The sequence below is a fragment of the Callionymus lyra genome, chromosome 11, assembly GCF_982586985.1.
Source record: "Callionymus lyra chromosome 11, fCalLyr1.hap1.1, whole genome shotgun sequence".
Taxonomy (NCBI): Eukaryota; Metazoa; Chordata; class Actinopteri; order Syngnathiformes; family Callionymidae; genus Callionymus; species Callionymus lyra.
Window position 1 is genome coordinate 19461271 of NC_141828.1, and position 17745 is coordinate 19479015.

The 17745-nt window shown below is 37.0% G+C and overlaps 2 protein-coding genes across 2 annotated transcripts; one reads left to right on the forward strand and one right to left on the reverse strand.

Moving 5' to 3' along the window:
* The first annotated feature begins 940 nt into the window (after positions 1 to 940).
* On the forward strand, positions 941 to 9037 carry LOC148069548 (serine/threonine-protein phosphatase 2A 55 kDa regulatory subunit B delta isoform). The gene is made up of 10 exons (XM_087802221.1): positions 941 to 1121; positions 1278 to 1352; positions 4979 to 5076; positions 5160 to 5325; positions 5401 to 5513; positions 5584 to 5761; positions 5843 to 6007; positions 6954 to 7123; positions 7955 to 8046; positions 8116 to 9037. Exons 1-10 carry the CDS (start codon positions 1115 to 1117, stop codon positions 8393 to 8395), a joined length of 1344 nt encoding a protein of 447 aa, XP_087658347.1. The 5' UTR covers positions 941 to 1114; the 3' UTR covers positions 8396 to 9037.
* Positions 9038 to 9182: 145 nt separating this feature from the next.
* On the reverse strand, positions 9183 to 14296 carry LOC148069549 (BCL2/adenovirus E1B 19 kDa protein-interacting protein 3-like). The gene is made up of 6 exons (XM_087802226.1): positions 14159 to 14296; positions 13743 to 13908; positions 13611 to 13671; positions 11731 to 11837; positions 11425 to 11574; positions 9183 to 9983 (listed from the first exon to the last, which is right to left on the reverse strand). The coding sequence occupies exons 1-6, from the start codon at positions 14199 to 14201 to the stop codon at positions 9941 to 9943; spliced, it is 570 nt and encodes a 189-aa protein (XP_087658352.1). The 5' UTR covers positions 14202 to 14296; the 3' UTR covers positions 9183 to 9940.
* Between the last annotated feature and the right edge of the window lie 3449 nt (positions 14297 to 17745).

Here is a 17745-nt window from a genome sequence, read left to right on the forward strand (position 1 = left end):
AAAGCGCTATACTTATTTATATAACTATACTTACTATATATATTTAAACAATTTAATAATTTAATAAAGTTTTACCTTACCTTTTACCTTACCTTATACAAATAAAAATGACTTACTTACTTACTATAAAGATTCCATAGATTCCATTTAAAAAAAGGAATATAATTGTTAGTAGTAGTTAGTAGTATTTAGTAGTAGTAGTAGTAGTAGTAGTAGTAGTTTTAGTATTATAAATAAAACAAAAGATTATAAATGATAATAGATAAATAAAACTTGTTAAATAAGGAAACATAAACGTAATTAGATAGATAGATAGATAAAACGTTTCCCATTTATCTATTTACGTTTATGTTTCCTTATTTATTCCTACGTGTATTTACAATTATTTAATAACACCCACGCAACACAAGTGAAAGCGTCTAAAAAAAGACTGTAGGTTCCTCTTTTGACCGCTAGATGTCCTCAACTGACCGTATAATCGAATCATGGTAACGTCACTCATACACGCTCCTGTAACTTTGAAAGATACATATTAAAAATGAGTATAAAAAATATAACAACTAATTAGAAAAACTTATAACATCTTGTTATGGAAATATATTTTTTAATTATAGTTATGGATACGATACCCTTAATAACGTGAGATTTTGATGATATCGTGAATACAAATATAATATTATTTTCGGTTAAATATTTTAATTGTGCATTTATTAAGTGGTCTTTAACTAAACCACTCGTCTATATTTTTCCTTATTATTATAATTTTATTTTTCCATGTGTTATCTTTAACTCACTCTGGTAAAAAACTGATTTAATAAGATTTAAAAGTTGCTGTTGAGAGAAGAACAGACTCCACTCATGGATGCTTCTGACGCTCAGAAGGATGGACTGAGGCATGTGTGCATGACGTCATTTCTCCATCTACCGTGCGCCATTTTGGACGAGGGGGAAAAAAAAAAAAAAGAAAAAAAAAATCACGGATAATTTCCGTGGGCTTGACAGATCCCGAGTCTTCACGCCGTGATCGTGGATGTTATCTCTTCCTCCTCGCAAGCCGCATTGGTTGAAGTAGCGAGTGGACGCGGGGCGAAGCGAAGAGCCGCTAAATGAAGCAATGGCGGGTGAGAGACTTGAACCGTAGCTTCACTTGATGGCCTGGATCTTCTGCAACTTAGCAGCTGAAGGCTAAAACTGTCGGGTCATCGCATCCCCCCCACGCGTGGGAGTGGGAGAGAAGAAAAAAAACTGACGCGTATAATTCTTGTGTCTTCATCCAGGAGTTGCAGGAGGAAATGATTTTCAATGGTGTTTCTCTCAAGTGAAAGGAGCCATAGATGAAGATGTTGCGGAAGGTATGTGGCTAATGCTAGCGCTAGCGATGATGCTGATCACAATTCACGTGATGTGTTCACAGTTAGCTTGATGCTAACGCTGTCTTGGGTTCGCGTTCATGGCCGCGGTCACGGGGGACATTGTCTCATTGGACCGAAAAACTGGGTTTTTGTAGCCTTTTGTGTTATATAAACGCTGTATGGTGCTAGCTAGCTTGTATGCTAGCTTGAGAGGCTAGGCTAGTAAAGGGGAGCGACCGTGACGTCAATGTGCCGCGTCCATAAATTGCGTTGGTGACATCGGCGCTTTATATGATATTCATAGATTCCTGGGGTTCGATTTAAGGTTTCAAATCGAACCCCGAAGCTATTCTCTTGCAAAATAACATGATCAAGATTCACTAACAGTTAACAGAAGCAAACTACCCATTGCAAAGACAGCTATTTGGCTTCCACACATGTACAGGTAGTAAGTATAGTAGTTTTAAATTAAAAATAAGTGTAATAGTCAAGGTAAACATCATTGTTGACTGCTGTCACTTTACTTTCACTGTGAGAGTAAAGCAATAGCAAGTGTGAGTGCCACACAAGTATAGATGCACACCTCCATTACAGTGTACTATCATTGTGTTACTGAATATTTTTCCAGGTAAAAGTGCTGCCGTCAGTTTTGGTTCTATAAACCCAGAATGAATTAATAAATATGCAGACCTGCATCTTGAAATGGAGTTTGATGAATTAAAAAACTTGTGGTGGACTTTAATTGCTCACACTTATTTTTCCCGCCGCCTCATAATTGTGGTTAAAAAACTGATCCTCAGTTTGGATAGTGGTTTACTCTGGCACACAAAGTGGTTTCTTATTGTTCGTTATAAGCAAGATCAATACGAAACTCTTTTCTGTCAACTTTGTCAGAACTCTGCTTATTTATTTATGCGGCATATTTTACCCTAGTGAATGTAAAATATATTTGAGCGATGGAGATGTCACACTCTTGGAATTAAAACTTGTATGCCCTCGATTTCAGAAACTTGTTTAAAGCTCCATTGCACTGCATTGTTGTTTTTACTGCGGTGTACTTTCGACACGGTTCTTTGACTTTTTGGGCAGTACAGAACAGACTTAATTGCAGCAGAGACGTCAATAACAAGATGCCCATGCACTGGTGCCTGTCCACAGTAAGGGAAAAAAGCATTGCACTCGTGATCTTTTTTTTTACTCATTAGCCAAAGTTCATGAGTAAACACAAATTGCTAATAATCAGCATTTACTGGCGCCCTACACCTGTTGGTTGTCTCTCAAACATGACTAAGGTATTTTAACTCTACAAATAACAGTGAAGCACTAGAGGTGTGTATAGGCATAATCTTGCGATATGATACAGGGGCAACGATACGATATATTGTGTGATACTGGAGGATATATTTGTCGTACTTTCCTTCGGTGTTGAAGGATCACAGAGTGCATGACTCTTGACGTAACTGCTTCTCTTTTCTTTTGTCACCAAAATATGTCCAATATCTGCTACTTAAAAAGCTGCTGGTGTTGGATGTGTCCTCTCGTCCTCAGTCATCGACGGGATCTTGCAGGATTTTAATGTTCCTTTTGCTGGGATGTAATGACTGCTTCCATTTTAAGGGCCGGATGTTTAGTTGTAACGCGGAAATGAACACTGCATAAATATAAATCGGTAAATAAAAAATATATATAAACTTTATAACTATAAACCACAAAACAACTCTAACGCAAAAAGTGATTTGGAAGCCAAAAATGAAAGACCTTTTGAATATCGATACAGTATCGTGGACAATAATATATCGTGATCTATTGCCATATTGATAAGGCATTATCCTTGAAGTTTTGGTGCAACTTTTGCAGGTAGAACCTCATAACATATTTTTAACAGTCTTTGACACTATTCTATTCTGTTCAGACAACAGTAAAACCTGCAAAAACTCTGAACATGACTTGTCATGTAGTGTTCAAGACTACGCAGTGCTGTGGATTTAGAAGCTGTGATATTGGAATGCACTTTTCCTCAATTCACTTCTAAAAAAAACAGATGTCAAAACTACCGTGTCTGAATTCAAGTTAAAAAGCAAGTTTGCAGAAATGTTCATTTTCTTCTCAGGAAGTATGAATGGTCCCTATTTCACAAGAATTGACCACACTTCCATGTAATTGTACAACAAATAATAGTCACAAGGTTTTTGTGGTCAGACATTCTAATGCTTTGAGATATGGCTTGTTGTTTAGTCATCTTGGACATGTACAACTTTTCTTTTGCAAATGAATGAAGCCACAGTTAGACCATCATGTTGGATGCATCTAAACTAGTGTTACTTTCTGCATGACACCAGGCTGCTCTGTGCACTGTTGTGACTGAACGGTATGGATCAGACCTTTTGGAAATTTAATATTTTTTTAAAGATTCCAAAGGCTTTGGCTGTATTTGAAATTCCTGCTTCTCAATGTTATAGGGACACAGTCATGAACATGTACAGCAATTTGACACATAATCTATTATATTTACCTTCAATATGTTAGTACCGTAATATTCAATTTGTTATCTCAATTTCTAGGGCTTATTACTTTCGGATGAGTCAAATGTTGTAGGAAGGAAACTGTTGGAAAACTCTTCGGCAAACTCTTTGTTGTTGGCAGGAAAGCTGACCCATATTGTCCAAACATATGACACATTACTGTGGAGATTAATGGTGGGATAAACTTGTAACCTTTTCCATTATACTGACTGTTTCATTTCTTTTGGCTTGCAAGACATATTTTATGAAGTAACCATAGTGATGTTGTTGTCTATAGTTAAATAAACTGTGTGTAGAACAATTATAATCTATTTTTAGAATTAATATTAATAAAAATTCATGCTGTATTCATTTTTTGGTTGCAATTAAACTTCCGGCCTCTAGATGGCAGCAGTCTTTATGCACTCCGCTGTTGAAGGAACATTAAAGTCCTGCGATGACTGAGGACGAGAGGATACAGTTGACTCTAGCTGCATTACAAGCTGATGTTCAGACATATTTGGTTTTGAAAGGAGTTCCGACTTTGTCAAGTCATGTGGTCTGTAAATCCTGCAACACTAAAGTCAAGTACACAACAATACTACAAATATATCCTACATTATCAGAATAAATTGTATCACCAGATTCTTGCCAATACACACCCCTACTGTTCAGATTAGTTTCATGTACCAGTTGTGATCTCCGGTCTATTGCGTTCATCCGGGACACCCCTCACTTCCTCAAAAGAAGGAAAGCGTAGTTTAGCTGCATTTTTGCGCTTTTTAAAATAAGAACCAATACTTGTTTCTACCTATTTAGGCTCATCCAATCAATCATTCCATACATTTGTTTGTTTCCCTTACTACCGAGTATCGGAAAGTTTTGACACTGTCCCCAGTTGACCTCAGTTTCAGCAGCTAACAAATACACTTAAAGTTAAAGCAAATATCTAATCGTGTTGAATGAAAGTCGATGTACAAAAACAAAAAAACGTGTGTAATGTGTAAATAAGAGAAACTGGAATTTTTGAGACTGAAATCTAAACTTGTATCCAAACTAAAAACAGCGTCTGTTGTTACCACATAGTGTCCGATGTGAGTCACTGATTGTTGTGTTGGTTTCCAGCTGACATCATTTCAACAGTTGAATTCAACTACTCTGGAGAACTGCTCGCCACTGGAGACAAAGGCGGCAGAGTAGTGATCTTCCAACATGAACAGGAGGTCAGTACCCCCGCACACAAGCGCCTTCCTTTCTCTCTCTTCCTTACAAGCCCACTGATTGTCTCCTTCATTCCTTCTTCCAGTCTAAGAATCGTCCACACTTGCGTGGGGAGTACAATGTCTATAGCACTTTTCAGAGTCATGAGCCAGAGTTTGACTATTTGAAAAGTTTAGAAATTGAGGAAAAAATAAATAAAATTAGATGGCTACCCCAACACAACGCTGCACACTTTCTACTTTCAACAAACGGTGAGATCTCCACTTGTAAATGTAATTTTTAAATATATTGTATGTGTTATTAAAGTTATGGTTATTGTTTAACAGATAAAACTATCAAATTGTGGAAAATAAGTGAAAGGGATAAACGGGCAGAAGGGTACAACCTGAAAGACGAAGACGGTCGACTCAGGGATCCTTTTAGAATCACATCTTTACGGGTAAGTTCCTCTCGCTTCCAAGTCTCTCATCAGGATGACAGAATCCTGAATTGACTTCTGTGTGTTCCAGGTACCAGTGCTGATGCCAATGGATCTCATGGTAGAAGCCAGCCCGAGGAGGATCTTTGCAAATGCACACACGTATCACATTAATTCCATTTCTGTAAATAGCGACCATGAAACGTACCTCTCTGCAGACGACCTAAGAATAAATCTATGGCACTTGGAAATCACAGACAGAAGTTTCAGTATCCTTTGGACAAAAAAAGCTTTTTGATAACGGCTTGTGAGTCCCGCGCCGAGGATGGCCTTTAACCATGTGACCGCAGATATTGTAGACATAAAGCCCGCCAACATGGAGGAGCTGACAGAAGTCATCACAGCAGCAGAGTGCCATCCACACCAATGCAATGTATTTGTGTACAGCAGTAGCAAAGGCACCATCCGCCTGTGTGACATGCGTGCATCGGCACTCTGTGACCGCCACTCAAAGTGTACGTATCTGCTTCTCTTTGTTACTTTATTATCTACTAAAGCTATCAGACTGTGTGTAGTGTCCTTGTTTAAAAGATAAACAGCTTTCATTTGTTGTCTGGTAGCAAAAGAATCACCTCTTTATTTGGTCAGAAGGTGCTTTTTAAAGGGGGAATCCCTGTGTTTGTGAATTCATGAGATAAACTTAAATGCACCTAATTTCTGACTATAAATGCTTAAAATTGCTGGAACTACTGTAATTTAAAGGCTGATTCTTGACCAGAACATTTTGTGTAGAGGGTTTACACAGATGAAAGTTATTTTCCTCCAAAATTAGAGTAAATGGTCTGTCCATAGTCAGAGACTCGGGGTAGATTTCCGAACATATTTGAAGTTTATATCACTATAAGCTTCGGTTTCTTCTCTTGATAGAAAAATAAAAATGAAAACTGTATTAAATAAACTGTTTGAAAGGAGCAACAAATAATGAAAAAAAAATATGAAGCCTTGATCAATCTCAGCATCAAGGTGACCCAAAGGCCTGTAAACAAATGTGTTTGTGGTATCCCTTGTGTTGTCTCTGGGTCGAGGTGAACGACCTCCACCACTGTATATGTATTTCTGGAAGTCAGGGAGGTCCTTTACCTTGACCCAGGAATACCACAAGGGATACCTCGAACACATTTGTTTTCGGGCCTTCGGGTCACTATGACCCAGAGATACCAGGGTTAAGATCACACACGCTGTGTATGATTTATTAAAATCACGAGATGGAAGTCAACTGAGCCTAAATTGGTGTAACGGTCTGAGTGGTAAATACGACAAAATAATCTGTGTTTTGATTAAAATCGGACACAAGCCTTAATGGACTCATGAGTTTATAACTGGGAAAAATAAGTTGTGATGGTTCTCTTTGATAATGAATTTATTTAAGTTTTGATTTTTTTCTTTTCTTTTCCACCTCAGTCTTTGAGGAGCCGGAGGATCCCAGCAGCCGATCCTTCTTCTCAGAGATCATCTCCTCCATCTCGGACGTGAAGTTTAGTCACAGCGGGCGCTACATGATGACACGTGACTACCTCTCGGTTAAAGTTTGGGACCTCAACATGGAAAACAGGCCAGTGGAGACGTATCAGGTTAGCGGGCCGCCTTTTTTAATAATCTACCTTTTAGGCACTTAAACAAAAACAGTTTGAGATTTAAACCTTGTATTTTAAGTTGTTATCTAGTGGATGCAGTTGCAGGGAATATGCTTTAAATAGATGCACAAACCTTCCGTTTATTTATAAGAATGAGTTATTATGAGAAGCCCTGGAAAGAATCTTGTGACAGACCTCATGTGCAGAAGAACCAACTGGGAATATTAAAAAGAAGGAAAAAAAAAACATGTTTCTCTCCAAGTTGAAAAACTATTTTTAAAATATTTATCTGGAAATTAATTGTAATTTGGTGTTGATGTATCTTTTATTCTTGATGTTTTCTTTATTTTGATCTTCAAACCGTTTTTTTGTGGTTGAAAATGAGACTTCTTTAAGTTAGAAATGAATGTGCCCAAGCTCCAAACCTTATATTTAGTATTAAATGGATTAAAGATGGATGTTTACATTTTTTTCTCCCAAAATGTAGATAGCTAGGAAAATATTAAATACAAATATTAAAAAATAATGTTTTAACTGCTTGTAGTTGCCTTAAAATAGACATTTTAAAACAAGCGGCTGCCATTTTTGGCTTCAAGATTCAAAGTTTTATCTGAGTCGTGTGGAAAATCAAGGCAATATGAAGACAGGCGCGTAAACGTGTGTCCACCTGCTAGGTTTGAGAGTCTACCTCTCTTTTTAAAGCAACATGACTTGGAATTTGAGTCTCAAACAAGATATAGATGCCATATTGCAGGTGGTCATAATGTTTTGGCCGCCGCGGTCACTTGTTTTCACTCTTGAATCACCGTCGTGAATCTTCTGGTCCAGGTCCACGAGTACCTTCGCAGCAAACTCTGCTCTCTCTACGAGAACGACTGCATCTTTGACAAGTTCGAGTGCTGCTGGAACGGCAGCGACAGGTACGCAAACGTTAGCTCAGCGCTCGCACCGCCGCCATGACTAAAACCACCTCCCGTTCTCCACCGCAGTGCCATCATGACCGGCTCCTACAATAACTTTTTCCGAATGTTCGACCGCAACACCCGGCGGGACATCACACTGGAGGCCTCCCGGGAGAGCAGCAAACCTCGGGCCACGCTCAAGCCCCGCAAGGTGTCCACGGGCGGCAAGAGGAAGAAGGACGAAATCAGCGTGGACAGCCTGGACTTCAACAAGAAGATCCTCCACACTGCCTGGCACCCCAAAGATAACGTGATCGCCGTGGCAGCCACCAACAACTTGTACATTTTCCAGGACAAAATCAACTAGAAGATTTTCGGGGGGGCTCAGAGGATAGGGCTTTTACCGTACCCGTGTAGTTAAGCCTACTACTTGTCTATCTGTATAAGAAGAAAACAGCCTTGTTGTCCTCCTGGTGAAGAATTTGAAAGCACGTGTCTACTCTTTTGCCACAGGAGGTTGATCCACAGGCCTGTTTTAATTTTAGGATGGTTTTTTGCCTTTTGGCATCGAGGGGCGATCCACACGCCCTCGTCGTGACCCAGAAAAGTAAGATCTGGGGCGTATTTGACGGACTGGCACTCCCTAGAGGTCAAACTCTGAACGTTGGTGTTTGTGTTGACATTTTTAAGCCTTCATTTCATGATTTAACGGCAGAACTCTTTAAAGGCCCTCCCCAACCTCACTGAAAAATTGACGTCTTGTCAGATTTTTTAAAGCTACGGAAGCCTGGATTACTGGCCCAAAAAACACCCACGACATTCCCCCCCTCTGGCCATGTACTCGACTGGAGGAAGAGGCTGTGAATTGGAAGAGTGGACTTCTTTTTCTCTCCCTCCATCCTCTTGTTACTTTACCCCCCTCCTCCTCCCCCTCCCGGTGACATAATTTCACTGACTGTATCTACTCGAGTACACCTTGTCATCCACATAATAAAAGAAACTAAAACTACAGATGTGTTTTTAAATTTTAGGAGTATTGCTTTGCATGTTTTTATGTTGTAGAGAGGTGGAGAAAAAAATGTCCGTTCACATCACTGTCGAGGGGGATTTTCAAGCAATCCTGTTTCAGGACACGCTAACTGTTCGGATGTCACTTTATTTTGGAACGCAGGTTGGAAAATACGGAGCGCAGGACAAGGGGAATCTGCAGCCTTAATTCCTACTTCTAACAGCTACAAGTTACGTCCCCCAAACCTCATGTGCATTATTTGTAAAATCCTATTTTCTAGAGTCCTCGTATACTGCTGCTGCTACGCGTGGCCGTCTATAAGAGAACGACACATCAAGGAGGAATGAATTGCACACCATACAGTTTGTGATAAGAGTGCCTCCGGAGAAGTCATGTAGTTCATCCAGACGTGTGCCCTTATCCATCAAGGAAAAAAAACAATTTTTTTGGATCTCATTTCCGTAGTTGTGAATGCAGGAAAAAGCGACCACACAATAACCATTAAACACATTGTCTTTTTGTCCATTGGTTCCTAACATGGTGACAATGTATTCACTTGTTTATTATTTTTTTGACCAAAGTTCAATAAAATTTGAATTGTGTTCATCTACATCTGCTACGTTTTTACTTCCTCGCATAACGGACCAACATCGCATTTAAAAACCTTTTATTTAGGATCAACAGAAAGTTTCACATTATCATGAATCATAAAAAAAGTAGTGATTGTTCATTGACACATTAAAAAAAAGAAAATTACACCAGCTCAGAAATGTGCAGACTTGTTAACTGGAAGAGACACATAAGTCACAGTTGTGTAGAAAACACTGAAGGTCCATGTAGAGGATCTGGATCACGTGGTCCTGACCTGCGTCCCGCATTAAGGCACGAGATATTTGCACCTTCTTAGAAGGTGTGATGTGACGTCAGACGCTTCCCGATATAAATCCTAGAAAGAAGAGATAGTGGAGCGTTAACATCTGTGTCTGGCTCAGACTCAAAGCCATAAATTACATCCTTGTGTTTTCCTTTCATGAACCAGAGTTGAAGGTGTTTTTTTCTGGTCCAGGTCAATCCTAAATTCTATGTTTGCTCAGTTTTTTTTTTTGCAAGCATTTTTTGTACAACGTGTGTATTTAGCATCAAGGTTTGTTTTGCGTATCTCGCTCTGCTCCGGGTTTTTCTGCAGGACTTATAAATAGCCCAACATTCCATTTTAAGCCCAGAAGTCTCTCCGGGGCCAGCACAAATCAAAACAAGGACCGAGTCTGGCAGAGACTCCCCACCTGATTGACAGCTCTTTTAATAAGAGCGGGAGACAAACACTAAATTATTCATGTTGTGTCGGTGCAATTAAGGGTCGCGGCCTGTTCATGACATTTGGATCTTAAAAAAAAAAAGAAATGAGAAGAAAGTTCAAATGAAATTATTAAGGAAAGTAAAACTGTTTTGAATTATTATGATAAACATTTTCCATTGTTTAATACTTTTCACACAATTTAATTCCTTGGTATGTATTAGTCATGGGTTGATGGGGCCTCATGATACAGCTGTGTAGTGAAGACTAGTGAAGCTTCATGAAGCAGTGTCATGTTGTTAAGAGGTCAGTAGCTGGCGCCATCAGTTTAAAAAGGATGAGTTGTTTCATTAGAAAAGCTAAACAACATGACACTGTTTCACGAAGCTTCATCCGCCTATCACAACTGTAAATTACTAAAAATATACTACTAAAATATTATTTTTTTCCTACAGTATAGCAATATATCTTATTGCTTCCCCTGTATTGTGATATATATCATAGTGGTAAGCTGATGAAGCTTCATGAAACAGTGTCATGTTGTTTAGAGGTCAGTAGGTGGCGCCATCAGTTTAAATGTGATGTTTCATTAGAAAAGTTGTTCAAAACAAAGTAAAATAAAGCAGAGACCGCCATCTAGTGGACTCTGAAAATAATGACACTGCTTCATGAAGCTTCATCAGACCATCACTAGTGAAGACACTGTTTCATGATACATTGCTTCCTTTTTGATAAAACTCCAGGTGCCAAGTTTATTAAATTATTCGTTTGGAGCCTAACGTTATAAGGAGAGTGCCATCTAGTGGTTTCTCAAAATTGATATTATGATACAGTGTCTTCACTACACATGTGTATCACGAAGCCTCATCAACCCATCACTAGTATTTATGTTTTTTCTGTATTAGTGTTTTTTTATTTTTTATTATGAAGTGGTGATTTTAAGCTAATTTATACTTCTAAATATCATTTATTTTAATATTTGTGTTTGATGATTTCAAGATCAATCCTTTTTTAAAATAATTTTAACAGTTAAAAAACATTAAAGACTTAATGTTCTGAGAAGTACAGTCATATGGCCGAGATGGCATCTCACCCTAATCCAACAGCCAGAATGTGAGAAATGATTAATGAGGGAAGGAAGATCTTCAGGAAGTCGGGGGACAGGACGCCTCCCTTCTTCATGACGCTGGTGTTTCGGATGCTGAGGGAGGTCGAGCGCTTGCGGTGCTTCAGCAGGAACTCCCTGTGGAGCCAAACATCAATCTTTCATTGTTGTGCATACATTAACACTGATGAGTGAAGGGCTAATGGAAAACACACACCAACTATACTCCTTAGAAGTCTTCAAATAAATACATTTCACTTCCGGTTTCATTACAAAACGGTGAAGACGACTCACTTTGGCGGGTTGTTCTCGGGTCGACTGGACCAGTCCCAGATCCAGTCCGAGCTCCTCTTCATCAACAGCTCGACCTCCTGCCTCCTTTCTTGGAAATCTTCCTCCGACTATAAATAGTAGATGAGGATCATTAGTTGCTGCCAGAACGATCCGGTCGATCAATAGAACCAATAAAACCTCACACTGAGGACTAATGAAAAGCAAAAGGTTTGTTGGAAAACAGTTGGCAAATAAATCATCGGAAGTGTTGTTTTTATTTGGATGTAGAGACATTAAAATGTGTTATTAAATAGGTCAACAGTAACTTTTATAATACAATAAAATGTGTCAAATTAACAGTAATTACATTGAAACAATATTTGGTAAAATATAATTATTTTATTTACTATAAATTACAAATTCTGACAGAAGATAAATCTGTAACAATTATCTTAAAATGGAAATAAATCATCACATTAACACAAAAACGACGGCACTTTATTGTATACTTGTATAAGGGCCACATTCGATTACATGAAAACGAGCGGGGGCCGAATGTTAACAGTGACTTCTAAGAGTTGTATCGTTCAGAAGTTCAAAATAAAAGCTCCTATATCTTCATCCAGTTCAACACAAAAGTAAAGTCTGCCACACGGACAGACATAAGAAGTGTTTTAGGTATTAGCATTGAGAGTTAGCATGAACAGTTAGCATCTTTACTTTGATTTTTGTCTTTTGACTGTTGTGTGTATATATATATATATATATATATATATATATATATATATATATATATAAAAGGTGTCTGACATTCAAACAGTTTTATTTTCACAATGTTTTACATGCTCTGGTTGATTAAAACATTTCATAAAGGGGACGAGGGCCCGTATTTAATCTGCATTAAAGCAGCACTTTGGACGTGCCTGACTTAAAGCAGCTCTATCCTGCTCTGTCAACAGATAAGTCTTCGGATGAACCGACTGCACCTGCTAGACAAACACTCCTGTCAGCAGCTGTCTTTGTCCAGGCCCATCCTTTACATGTTTAAGCAGGCTGATAAGAACAATGTAAACATCAGAGATAGTTGCCAGTTGTACTTGACAGTTTTTGTAACCATATAGTGACGGACTGAAAGTACATTTGTGGCCATTTTCAGCTCAAAAAAATCTTGTAAATTACAAAAATATTTTGTTCCTATAAAGAAAAGGTGAAACAATTGCAAGTGTTTTCTTTCTGGAGATTATTCATGTTAATTGAAACCACTTTATAAACCAAGTTTAATAGAAGTTTATTACTGTGATCTTCTTCCTCCAGTCCCGGAATGTATGCATTTGTATTTCTAAGTAAGGTCTTAAATTAAATTGACACATATGGATAAGAATGTTTGCTTATCTGATCCAGCAACACCGCAACACACACCCGGTGGTTTCCAAAAAAAACAACTCGTTTTTAATACATCTTTAATGGTATATATATTTTGTTTTTAAAACAGGTAGATCGTTCCTGAAACAAATGTAATGTTTATCTAGATCTACGCAACAGTAATTTTAATCTTCATGAATTGAAAATCCGCATCTTTTTTTTATTACCGTGATCTACTTCCTCAAGTGCTAGAATTTATGCATTCATACTACTTTTGGGTTGTTTTCAATTGGCACACATGCACTCAAATGTTTTTTTGTATCTGATCATGCAACATATTGTTCCAACGTCCTTTTTTAATTCATCTTTAATTACATATTTTTTTGTTTTTAACAAGGGTTGATGTTGATTGAAGTTATTAAATGTGTCACTCTTTTACAGTATTTAAAATCAGCCAAGAAAAACAATTAATATAAAATATATTATTGAATTATTTAAACAAAAAGTATGACTAAAATGTTTTGATCTCATGCATGTACCTGAGAACTGTTTCCCTCTGAGCCTCTCCACACCAGCAGCGGTGTCTGTGCTCGACCAGGGCTGGTGAGATAAACACAAAATAACATTATTAATGTTGTTTATTCTCTTCTTTTTGTTGCGCCTCTTTGTACCTGTTGCACTGAGAGCTCTCCCTGGAGCTGCTGCGGCCAGACTCGTGTTGTGCGTCCAGCAACATGTTCTCCACGTCATCCTCCGGACCGGACCCTGAGACCAGCTCCTGACTCCCATGGTGACTGGAGCGACCAGAACCATCGAAGTTCAACTCGACCCAGGAGCCTTCAAGGACGTAAACACAGTGAATAGACGTGTTGTTGACATGTGTATCTGCTAGTAAACAAGACACGTATACTGACAAGATTGCAAAACTATTGCGTTTACACCAAATACAATTCTAAACGTGTGTAATCCATGTAGTTTGTTCGAGGTTTAACCACAAATATGTCAAGAGTCGCACAATATTATGGAAAGTTAGCATTAGCATCAGCTAAACATCAGTAAACATTGTTTAGAACAAAGAAAAAAATACCTTGCAGACTGTTCGCTGGGGAGATTTCCTTGGTGGTCGACATTGTGTGTTGTGTTTTTTTTAATCGTTTTAAATCTGGTTTAAATGTCGGTGAAACGATGTCGAAATCTCTGTAATAATAAGCAACTGGGGCTCCCAGTTCCACAATAACAATGACGTCAGCGACTGTTGATCCTCGCGCTGATTGGACGAGGGAGAGAGGGCACGTTCCCGACGCTGACCGAAACATTATGACCACCTCTTGAATGAGTCACTGTTTTTGTTTTTCAGACACGTCTCCCGTTTTTTTTTCCGGATCATGATTATTATTTATACATTCATTAAACTTAATTTATTTTATTTTCTTTGATTCTAATTAATTATTCATTATGTATATGTCATGTTTCGTTCATTTCTCTTCTTTTATTCAAATGTATATTAATTACTTCATCAATTTTTATTTTATCTATATTATTTCATTGTTTTATCCTGTAATAATACAGTGTTATGTTTTCATCACTGGCAATAAAAGTTTCTGATTCAGATTAAACAACACAACCATGTGTTCTACACAGTTGCAGTGACGTGCTCTCGTCTGTGAGGGGCAGTCGCGTTCCAATCAGCAAACACTCATTAATTGAACTTTCAATTATAATTGTGGGAAACTATTGTCCTTTTTACGTATTTTTCGGTTTGTTTGGACTCAGAGGTGAGCATAAGAAACGTTTTAGATTGAAACTTCACACACAAAAAACATCCCTGCAGATTATTTAAGACACGTCAATCACTATTTATATCAAATTTTTTTATAGTGATCAGGTGTCTTTTTACATAGAGCAAATCAATTAATCTCCACCAATAATACATATATTTATTCTACTTTTTAGTCTTTCAATGTATATTTGTATAGGCTTTGTTTGCAATTAATTTTATTTTTTTAAATACACTTATTTCTCCTCAGATTTTGTTAGTATAGTATTAAGATTAAAATGTACTTCACTTTGAATTATAGTTAGGGGGTGTGGGGGTGTAATGAGTTTCTGTATGTGTGTAAAATTAAAAAGATTTGTTGGTTGATATTAACCAAAAGAGTTGTGTAAATTATCATGATTCTAGTGATATAAGTATCATTTTCCTGTGATAAATATTAAGAAAGTTATGGATTATTTAAACCAGTAAAAATGCAATTAATTTCTGGTCAACCTCTAAGCCATTGGGGTTCAATATTTGAGGAGTGACCTTTTTGTTAAATTACAAATAATTTAATTAACTTTAAATTAGAAAAAAAAGACTCTCAACATATTCATGTAAAAATCAAAAAGCCAGGATTGAACAAGCACACCATACGTTGTTTAAATATACAGCAAAGGAAAAATAAAGCACAGTGACTATGTATATTTAATTGATTAAATCCATGAAGTTAGTGTTGGAAGTGTTGGAAAATATCAGTTAACACGGCTGGTCTGACTCTGTGAATCACATTACAAGCGATCATACAATCAGCAGGTTCAAGAACCTAGTGAGTTTATCGATCAATTTAAAACATATTTGGCAGATTCACCGATAAATGTATAACTTACATTATAACAGGGATTCTAATGATGTTGCACCTGTTCTTGAAAAAGTGATCCACATCATCAGTATTGTGATATAATAGTGACGAAACAATAGATACGGAGTGGTCTGATGAAGCTTCATGAAGCAGTGTCATTATTTTCAGACTCCACTATATGGCGGTCTCTGCACTATCTTCCTTTGATTTGAACAACTGTTCTAATGAAACATCACATTATTTTTAAACTGAATGCGCCACCTACTGACGTCTAAACAACATGACACTGTTTCATGAAGCTTCATCAGACCATCACTACTATACAGTGAAACAGGCAACCATAGACATGGTGAGACTAAAACATGCCTATTAAAGACGTGAGTGAGATACTTATAGAACAAATACACAACTGTAACTCAGTCATTAACACTGTGTGTGGACGAGGATTTAAGGCCCGACGAACCTAATCAGGTCAACCAGCGCGAAGATCACGAGGCTGATTACACTTGGACAATTCAATTATTCTGCAGTTTGAGGCGTTTTGTTATTATGGGATGTTCGCTCCTTCCTGTAGCTCGTGTTTTGTTCTTAATGGAAGCTTTCTCTTTGTCACCTTGTCACCGCTCTCCTCTGTTGTTACTGTGAAGATTTAAACTCTAGTGCTTCAACACACACACATCTAGACGTGACTCTCATTATGACCACCATGTCCAGCCCACTCTTTTAACACGACGACGGCCATCTCTTTTCTAGAGAAAGTGTTTCTTCATGCCTCTTTATAACTGAAGCGATGGTGAAGATGCTTGTGTTTGCTTTAGACAGGAAGTTCCATTAAGTATTCAAGCCCAGGACTCGAACACGTCGCCGCCACAAATAAATCAATAAGTCCCTTGTGAGGAGTTTCAATGAAGCTTAATGAAAAAAAAGAAAAGTTAACTGTTTCATGCTAGCTTGAATAATCCAGGTTGACCCACTGAGTCGTATATTGACTTGAATAAAGAGAGCTTTACTAAGAGCTGTGTTGAAGAAACATCCATTTATATTTTCACATGTATTTCAGTTTATTTATACATTTTGCAATTCTCATTTAATGCAATATATTTTATTTATCCTCTCAATTTAAATGTGGCACTCAAAATATTCCCTATTTGTTTATTTATTTTAAAATGAGAACATTCAAATTTGGGGATGAAATAGTCAAATTAAAATTTCCTTTTTTAAAACTAGATATTTAATCTTTTACCACAAACAGAATCTTCTATTTAACAGGATACTTTCAACATTTTTTTCATGAATATATTTTTTGTTTTTAAGTGATTAAGTGATGTTTTATTTTTCATAATAACACTGTGTCTTAAAGGATTATTATCATATACATCCATTTTTATTCTCAAGTGTATTTCAGTTAATTACCTTATATTTATTCACGAAATTTGCAATTCTCTTATAATTTAGTATATTCTTCCATTCATTTAATTGCGCTCCAATAAATCCATAATTTTTTATTTAAATTTAGAATATTCGAAATGGGGGATGAATTCTTTTTTTCCTTTTAATTTAATATATTTTAGTTACTCTCTCGTTAATGTTATTGTGGCGCTCCAAGAATTCCATATTTGTTAAATTAAATTAAATTTAAAACATTCGGAATGGGGATGAAAGAATAGTCACATTAAATTTCTATCGTTCATTACATATTTAATTATTTAACAAAATACGAATTTTCTATTAAAACAGGATACTTTAATTAAAAAAAAATAAATATTGGATTTATTTATTATTTATTTTAAGCTTTCGTGATAATAACAGGTTTCATTAAAGTACCAATATTTACACAAAACCAAAAATGTAGCATTAAATTGACCATATTATTGGCCTCTTTAACACAACAGGAATATTGAGATATCACTGCAATAATCACTTCAACATATAAAGAGACTTCATATTCCACAGACTCTATTAAAACAAAGCCCCGGGCAAATCCATAATAAATTAGTTAAATCCAGTTACTGTTGTGGAAAAACCCTCATCTTAGCTTAGCCTGTTATTGTTTTTA

Excerpts from the sequence above, each read along its gene's own strand:
- LOC148069548 (XM_087802221.1), top strand. Across the intron at positions 5,077-5,159 it reads TCTTCCAACATGAACAGGAG|TCTAAGAATCGTCCACACTT; the intron begins GTCAGTACCCCC and ends TCCTTCTTCCAG. Across the intron at positions 6,008-6,953 it reads CTGTGACCGCCACTCAAAGT|TCTTTGAGGAGCCGGAGGAT; the intron begins GTACGTATCTGC and ends TTTCCACCTCAG.
- LOC148069549 (XM_087802226.1), bottom strand. The coding sequence starts at position 14,201 with ATGTCGACCACCAAGGAAATCTCCCCAGCGAACAGTCTGCAAG. Across the intron at positions 13,909-14,158 it reads CCCAGCGAACAGTCTGCAAG|GCTCCTGGGTCGAGTTGAAC; the intron begins GTATTTTTTTCT and ends ACGTCCTTGAAG. Across the intron at positions 11,838-13,610 it reads CAGAGGGAAACAGTTCTCAG|TCGGAGGAAGATTTCCAAGA; the intron begins GTACATGCATGA and ends TACTATTTATAG.